The 7,713-nt window shown below is 36.0% G+C and overlaps 2 protein-coding genes across 2 annotated transcripts in view; both read left to right on the top strand.

The window, feature by feature from the left end:
* LOC109833001 overlaps window positions 1-513 on the top strand; it is a 4,503-nt gene extending 3,990 nt beyond the window's left edge. Inside the window, exon 7 of the mRNA XM_020400525.1 lies at window positions 200-513. Coding sequence (XP_020256114.1) covers window positions 200-298 — 99 coding nt within the window. The 3' untranslated portion in view covers window positions 299-513. The remainder of the gene's footprint in view (window positions 1-199) is intronic.
* Window positions 1,624-7,713, top strand: part of LOC109833000 (multisubstrate pseudouridine synthase 7) — a 27,151-nt gene continuing 21,061 nt past the window's right edge. Inside the window, exons 1-12 of the mRNA XM_020400524.1 lie at window positions 1,624-1,864; window positions 1,933-2,011; window positions 2,085-2,282; window positions 2,364-2,578; window positions 3,018-3,090; window positions 3,216-3,272; window positions 5,651-5,730; window positions 5,819-5,881; window positions 5,978-6,065; window positions 6,157-6,259; window positions 6,368-6,471; window positions 6,865-6,938. Of these exons, the coding sequence (XP_020256113.1) occupies window positions 1,650-1,864; window positions 1,933-2,011; window positions 2,085-2,282; window positions 2,364-2,578; window positions 3,018-3,090; window positions 3,216-3,272; window positions 5,651-5,730; window positions 5,819-5,881; window positions 5,978-6,065; window positions 6,157-6,259; window positions 6,368-6,471; window positions 6,865-6,938 (1,349 nt within the window). The 5' untranslated portion in view covers window positions 1,624-1,649. The remainder of the gene's footprint in view (window positions 1,865-1,932; window positions 2,012-2,084; window positions 2,283-2,363; window positions 2,579-3,017; window positions 3,091-3,215; window positions 3,273-5,650; window positions 5,731-5,818; window positions 5,882-5,977; window positions 6,066-6,156; window positions 6,260-6,367; window positions 6,472-6,864; window positions 6,939-7,713) is intronic.

Genomic DNA, 7,713 nt, shown 5'->3' with positions numbered 1-7,713 from the left:
CATATAGGATCATATTCATTTATATAATGGCATGTTTGGATGGATGGAGGGTAGAGAAGGGAAGGGGAAGGGGAATTTTGGTTTACTTATGTTTGGGAGTTCCATTTAGAATGGTAGAGGAGGGGAATGAGGGGGAAAATTACTGCTGCTCCATTCAAGTGAATGGTCTGATTTTTGAGAACCCTTTTATTTGGTGCAGATCGAGGAGTTTCATAGACGAGATGGCTTTGAGGTGGGCAATGCCGATAAAATCTTTGAGAGCACTTCAAAGGATCAACTTACAAGGAAAGCTGCATAGCTGAAGCCACCAAAATCAGTTGCATCCTAACGAATAGATGTCGGTTCCTGTATACTTAAATGAAAAATGGCAGCACTCTGTAGCTGAGCATGTATTTTGTAATTAAGTAACCAAAGAAGTATATGTCATCAACAAGACTTCTACTATAACATCTTGTTACATATTTCAACATCTCTGATGCTCATAGTCTTGTATTGGAGCTTCACTTCAGATCATCAGGATGTTACCCAATGCTATTTGCTAAGTATCGCATTTCATTCAAGTATCGATATCTTGTTACAGAAACCATGGTGGTGGTTAGAAACTTAATATACACACAAGCGGCAGTAGTAGTAACTATCTAGTAAGTTAATGAAAGGAGCAAATAGAAGAAGAATTGATATTTCCACTACTATATTTATATCAGTTAGTTGTTCTCTTTGTATGGCACTTTGTATTTTCTTCTTCTGTGGCTTGGATTTTGGCAAATACCTGAGGGCGTGTTTGGGGAATTTTTTTTTTAATCAAATTAGCTTTTAAGTTTTTTTTATCTACCTATTTTGTAAAATACCAAATTAATTTAAAAGTATTATTTCAAAAAGCTGGTATACCTCAACTTTAAAAAAACTAAGTTATATTCTATCAAAAAAATTTATGATATTTTTATTATAAAAAGTAAAAGCCACTGAAGACCATCATAATTTATAAGCCTCATTAAAATAACTCCTCCCAACACCAGTGCTATAAAAATCCGCATACAATAGAGTGGCACTACAGGCACACTCCTAACCACACCTTGGGATACACCCTCATACAATTGCGAGGGGTGATAGGGGCACACCCCCAACCACATCTTCCACCACACCTCCTCTCCCTCTATAGTGCATTGGGCCTCATATCAAATTTTTTAAAAAAAGGGTGGTACTAGGGGCACACCCCCAACCACATCCCAAACCACACCCCTCTCTCATGTGCTAAAGTACACCGAGTCCCACATGAGATTTTAAAATTTTAAAAGCTCATGTGGGACCCTGTGTACTGTAGCACATGAGAGAGGGGGTATGGTTTGGGATGTGGTTGGTGGTGTGTCCCTATCATTTTACAAACATTTGATATGGGTCCCAATGCACTATAGAGGGAGAGGAGTTGTGGTGGAGGGTATGGTTGGTGTGCCCCTAACATTTCTAAATAATTAACTTCGCTTAATTCTCACGCGCTAACTTAACTTCGCTTACTTCTCACGCGTTCAAAATAATTTCACTGTAGGGGACCCATCTGTCCGTGATTTGGCAACATACGGGTGCTATAAAACTCTAGTCACATTATAGTTAATATCGCTTATTTCTCACGCGCGAATGAACGGAGCAAGCACATGCGAGGCATCACGTCCCTCATCGGCCCCTCTCTCTCCCCGGCCGCCCTTTTCTCTCTCCTTCCCCTAAAACCCTTCCCCTCTCCAAAACCCTCGTTTTCTCCTTCCTCAAGCTCGCGAACCCTAGCCATGGCGAAAACCCTAGACGAATCCGACGTCGGCATCTCCTGCTACGTCTCCTCCCTCCCCGGCTTGCGCGGCGTCCTCAAGCAAAGGTCGATTCGAAACCCTAGCTCACTTCAAACCCTCAATTTCTGATTTCCCCCCACTATTTTTGTAACAGGTACGCCGATTTCATCGTTAATGAAGTTGATCGCGATGGTAACATCGTTCATCTCACCTCATTCGATCTCGCACTCGATGTGAGTTTTTAATCGACATTGTAAGTAGAAGTTTAGACATGAAGTTATTTATTAGGGTTTTGTTGAGTGTCAGTGTTCTGAAGACAAGGAAGAAGGGAAACCGATAGCAGACGATAAAAGTTACGTGAAGGAGATTGAATTATTTCGTTCTCTTTGCGGTGAGAAGGATTCTGAGCTGCTGAAGGGGTTTCTTGATAAGATTACACCTGGTGAAGAAAATGACGTCGAGCCGATAGTTCTTTCACCGGATTCAGATAAATCACATCGAACAGTTAGTGTTCCAATGCGCATTCAGTGTTTTTGTATGATTTGATTTTTACTTAATATTGTATTTGTATTTTGAGTATTGCAGGAAGTGCACAACTTCTTCAAGAAGAATTTCAAGTTCTTGGTGACTGACACAGTTGAAGGATTAGAGGGGAGCTTGAAGTGTGTTAGAGTGAGGTTAAGTTCAGGAGCTGGTGAAAGAGGGAAGAAACGGAAAAATTCGGGCAGTTCAAGTGATGCTAGGCCATTCGACAGTAGAGGGTCGGATAATTGGCCTGATCATCTTGGCAAATTTTTGAGGTTAGTGGTTATCATTGGATTATTGTTTTGGTTTTCCTAAGAGACTGCTATTGTTTGTGTAGAATGGCGTAGAGATCCAAGTTTATTGGTCTGTTGAAACTAAAATGACCTTTTAGGATTCTCTAATTTTATGTTTAGTGCTTCTTTTGGGTTAAACAGTTCTGGAGTCATGCATGAATATTCTTCTGAGCACGGAAGGATTCTAGAATTATAGGAAGGTGAAATTAGATACAGCTGATTTAGTGATTTTATGAACTTGTTTATTACTAGGTGATACCATAAGATAAGGTTGAGAGTAACTGAGAAGGCTTTATTTTATCTATAATTCTGTATATGCTTTTCCATGACTAGCTCCAGCCGCAACTCATGCTTTCTTGTTAATGTCTATATAAAAATTTGCAGCAGCAGTTTATGAGATTATTCACGTTCGTCTTTTCAGGTTTCATCTTTACAAGGAAAACAAGGATACCCAAGAGGCTCTAGCAGTTATAGCGAAGATGCTAGGCATTCAGGTAAAGTACCACTTTATGATCATATTTTTCATATATTTGTTTCTTCATTTGAAGAGCATGTAGCTGTATTTTTTAGTTGATGAACATTGATGTATCTATTAATTATTGATTACTAAACTTGGCAGCAACGCTCATTTGGATTTGCTGGCACAAAAGATAAACGTGCTATAACGACTCAAAGGGTATGATTTTGTTTCATTGTGCCTCTTAAGTCCTAACTTTATTTCTCAAGTGCTTAGTTCTTCTATGTGGATTAGGGATGGAAAACAACCGAATCGGATCGAACACCAGTGAATTGGAATTCGAATTGGGTCAATTTTTCAATATTCGAATTCAGATTCGGGTTGGATATCACAATGATATTCATATTCGAATTCGTATATATATGGAATATTCGCTAAATGTTCACGAATATGTGGTAGCTCACATGGTTAGGGGATTTAACCGCCGGTCATGTGTTCGAACCATAGGTCTACCACCTTTTTTCACTTTCTTATTCTTTTCGAGATTTTTGCATGTTCACCCAGGAGTTGTATATATTTGCAAATATGCCCTCCAAAGCATCATTTTTGTTAATTTCCCCTCTAAATTGCCTTTTCCATTTAAGCTTATGCCTCAAATTAAACTAATTAAATTTTTTGGAAAATATCTAATCTACCATTCAATAAATATAGAATATAAACGAATATTTAATGATTAAGCAAATCAAATACACATTTGGTTAAAGTCTATTCGTTTATGAATCGAATTCTAAAAATTATTCGTTTAATGTTAAATGAGATAGCGAATCAAACATGATCAAATAGCCGAACTGTTTAAAATGATTCGGTTCACTTCCACCCCTAATGTGGAGAGTCATATTGCTTAATTTTGTGAATCAGTCTATTGGCTTATTATCATAACCTTCTGCATGCTTTTTCATGTATATGCTATACATGCACAAGGTTTTCAACTAGATATTACTTGTTGCATATTGTATTGAAGACATGTTATGCTTGTATTACCAAGTTCAATAGAGTCATGTGGCATGATTCACGGTTAACTTATGTTGATTGCTACTTAAGATAACTTACTTCTTATAAAGCATATTTTAGGGCTTTGAGTAAGTGCATTCAGTTCTTGCTAAGCTTGCCCATTAATTGGTTGATCTTTTCCTTTGGCCTTGTGGGAATAGTAAGATATCATATTCCTCTACCACCTAACACATCAAATAGAGGGAGGAAGAATGAGTACATCTGCTATGTGTTTTCCTACAGTTCTGCTTAGTTCCATTTTCCTATCCCATGAGTACCATGTTTTCTTCTACTTAAGGATTAAAGGATCGTAAATATTATTAAGATAGGGAGAAACTTGCATTATGACCAAGATAGAACGGGAAACAGAGAGGAGATGAAAAAGTCAGGTTCTAAATGGATCCTGGGGAGTGTAGCCTCATAAGCAAAGTGTAGTTCTAATGTGTTGCTGGCGAGGAAATCTTATTGCTGTAATGGATTTCAAATCTTCTTTTGGCTTATGTCATGAATCTGAAATGGGAGGTTTCTTGCTAACTTCTGTCTGTTGTAAATTAAATTACTACATCAGGACATGCTAACAATGCATGGTGCAAATTGCAAAACAAGTTGATCCTTTAAAATGAGATCATCCTTATTTTAACCCTTTAAAACCCCGACAGACATTTATAAATACATAAATCAGACACTTTATTATGGAATTGTATGCTTAATATAAATTGTATAATGAGGAGAGGTCTTGCTTTTGTTCTGATAGTTCAAGAAAGAGAGGGGGAGAAGCATAATATTGAGAATCAATAATGACATAAACATAAATTATTTAGGTTCTGTATGGTTCAGGAAAGGGCAGGTCTTGTTTTTGTTCTGTATTTTGTCTTTATTTACTAATTTAGTTTTCTTGCATTTATTCTGATGGTTCAGAAAAGAGATAAAGTAAGCATAGTGATCATCATCGTCAATAATGGCAGGAAAACTAAATTAACAAATATGGTTGAGAAAAGGAGAACACGCGTTTTTTTCTGTATTTTGTCGATATTTACTATTTTTTTTTCTTGCATTTATTCTGATGGTTCAGAAAAGAGATAAAATAAGCATAATGATCATCATCATCAATAATGACAGGAAAACTAAATTAACAAATAAAGACAAAATCCATTTGTTGCTGCCGGAGATCTTTAAGGAACTTGGCAGCAATGGGTGATTAATAGCTTGAAGAAATGAACAGTGGTGAGATCTGATGTCAAGAAGTTGTGGTAACCGTTGCCTGTTCTGTTCATGTGATTGTTGCAGTTCAATCTTACAATTGGTTCCCTACAATTAAGTGGGTATCAAATGCAAATATGAAAATTAAACAAAAGAAAGTGTATGAAAAGTTCACCTAACTTTCTTTGTCTTGGGAGTTGTTGCTCCTTTATATTTTCTTGCTTTCAATAGGTCAAAGACATATTCTTTGTCATGTATTTTCCTAACTAGCGAAGCAGGTGGATGAATCTCCTATAATGGTGTGGTATCTAGTATGTGCTCTGAAGGAAGGTGTTTTCTCTTGTTAGGTGACCATATTCAAGCAGCATCCAAAGAGGCTGGCTGCATTGAACAACAAATTATGTGGTATAAAGGTAGGAGATTTTAGGTAGGTGCTTCATGCTCTTCTTATACTCCATTTAAGGTAAAGCAAAAGCAATAACCAATCTGACACCTTAAAGTTGGTTTTGATGTAGCTATGTGAAGGAAGGACTTATGCTTGGTCAACTCTCAGGAAATCGGTTCACTATTACTTTAAGGTAGTCTGTTTACTAAATAGTTGTTGTGACGCGGGTCCTGTGTATTTCTTTGTTGCTATGTTGACAATACATGTTACATCTGTATGGCTATTTCAGGGGTGTCATTGCAGATTCTGTAGATACCATAAAAGCAGCCGCAGAGGGCTTGGAAAAGAATGGGTTCATCAACTATTATGGTTTACAGGTAATAACTATATCATATATCTTATCTGTGTATTAGATGCATATAATGCTATATATTATTGACATTCTAAGTTATTTTTTAATATTATCAGCGGTTTGGAAGTGGTTCGGTGCCAACTCATCTCATTGGTGCGGCATTACTTCGAGGAGAGTGGAAGAGTGCTGTGGATTTGATTCTTGATCCACGTGAAGGGGATATCCTTTAGAAACATTATTCAAATCACCACTTGGATAAAATAATATTTATGCATCTTCATATTAATCAGAATAACATTGTCCTCCATAACTTAACCTTGTTCAAACAGCGTGCTGAGACAAGGGCTGTGCGAGAACAATACAAGGAAACTGGTGATATTGATTTGGCTTTAAGGCACTTACCTCGTTATCTGGTTGCTGAGAGGGCTATTGTAAGTTTGTCATGTAGATAACTAAAAAAAAACTCCATATCCTTTTGTTCATGCCATTCACCATAAGAATATCATCTGGTCATTTCTTATGGACAAAACATAATACCTTGGTATTTCTTTATATATTATTTTATGATTCTCTCAAAATTCCATTACTTTTTTTAAATGCTACGAGCTATCAAGTTGTCTAAATGTCTATTTTAAAAAACTATTTGCCACAAAAAAAAAAATCAAACCAATTAGAAAATGAATTCATCATAATTTCTTGCCCTATTCCTCTCCTCTTATAATTATTGGAGCAAAACTAATGCAAACATGGATTTATAGTAACTTATTCGTTTGATCTCTTCAAGTTTGTAACCAATTGTATTCATATATATTCTTTTCTAACAGCTACAATGTCTGAAGAAATGCCCTGGAAACTATCTGCAAGCATTAAAGGGTATTCCAAGAACTCTGAGAATGATGTATGTGTCCCTTTAACATTTGATGCAAACATGACCCACTTAGTTGCATAAAACAGAAAAGATATCATCATTTGCAATGTATTCCATATCTTTCTTTCTATATTATGGTGTGGAGTCAGTGGAGTTTATTCCTTCATAATTGTTCCTTGTCTTGTAATATATGCAATTACTGTAGATTCCTTGTAAATATGCAATTATTGTATCTATAAATTTAATCAAGCATACAATTCATGAATTATTCACATGCTACATGAATCCAATGAATTTCATATGTGTAGACATCTATTTCTGACATTCCATCATATATACGTGCTCACACAAATTATACTCAAAACTAGTAGTACTCACGTGGAGGAAAAGTGGTTATGAACCTTTTGTCATCAAGTAATAATTGTTTTCAAATCTGAATCTTGGTTGCTTTGACTTATAGTTAGTATTCACAATCATATATTTTCGTTATTATTTTCCTTTTGCAGTGAACCTTGAATTCTTCGTTTATTATTAGTAACTTCTAGTAGAATTATCGTTAATTCTTAGTCTATTTAATTTATCTACTAAAATTATACTATATAGTATATACTATAGTTATTGGAGATGAGCAATGCTTAGCTACAGTTCATCTCCTATAACTTACTATATAGTGTAAAGTAGTAGGTTGAAAGATGGAAAGGCGCATTAACTCGTGATACGATTCGCCCTAGTCGCGAGTTTTCTTCTTCAAACTCTCATCTTTCAGTTTTTCTTCGTAAAACCCAAAGTTGTACCCCACTTATTT

The sequence above is a fragment of the Asparagus officinalis genome, chromosome 3 (assembly GCF_001876935.1).
Source record: "Asparagus officinalis chromosome 3, Aspof.V1, whole genome shotgun sequence".
Taxonomy (NCBI): domain Eukaryota; kingdom Viridiplantae; phylum Streptophyta; class Magnoliopsida; order Asparagales; family Asparagaceae; genus Asparagus; species Asparagus officinalis.
Note: the sequence above shows the minus strand (reverse complement) of the source record. Positions and strands in the feature narration are given on the sequence as shown.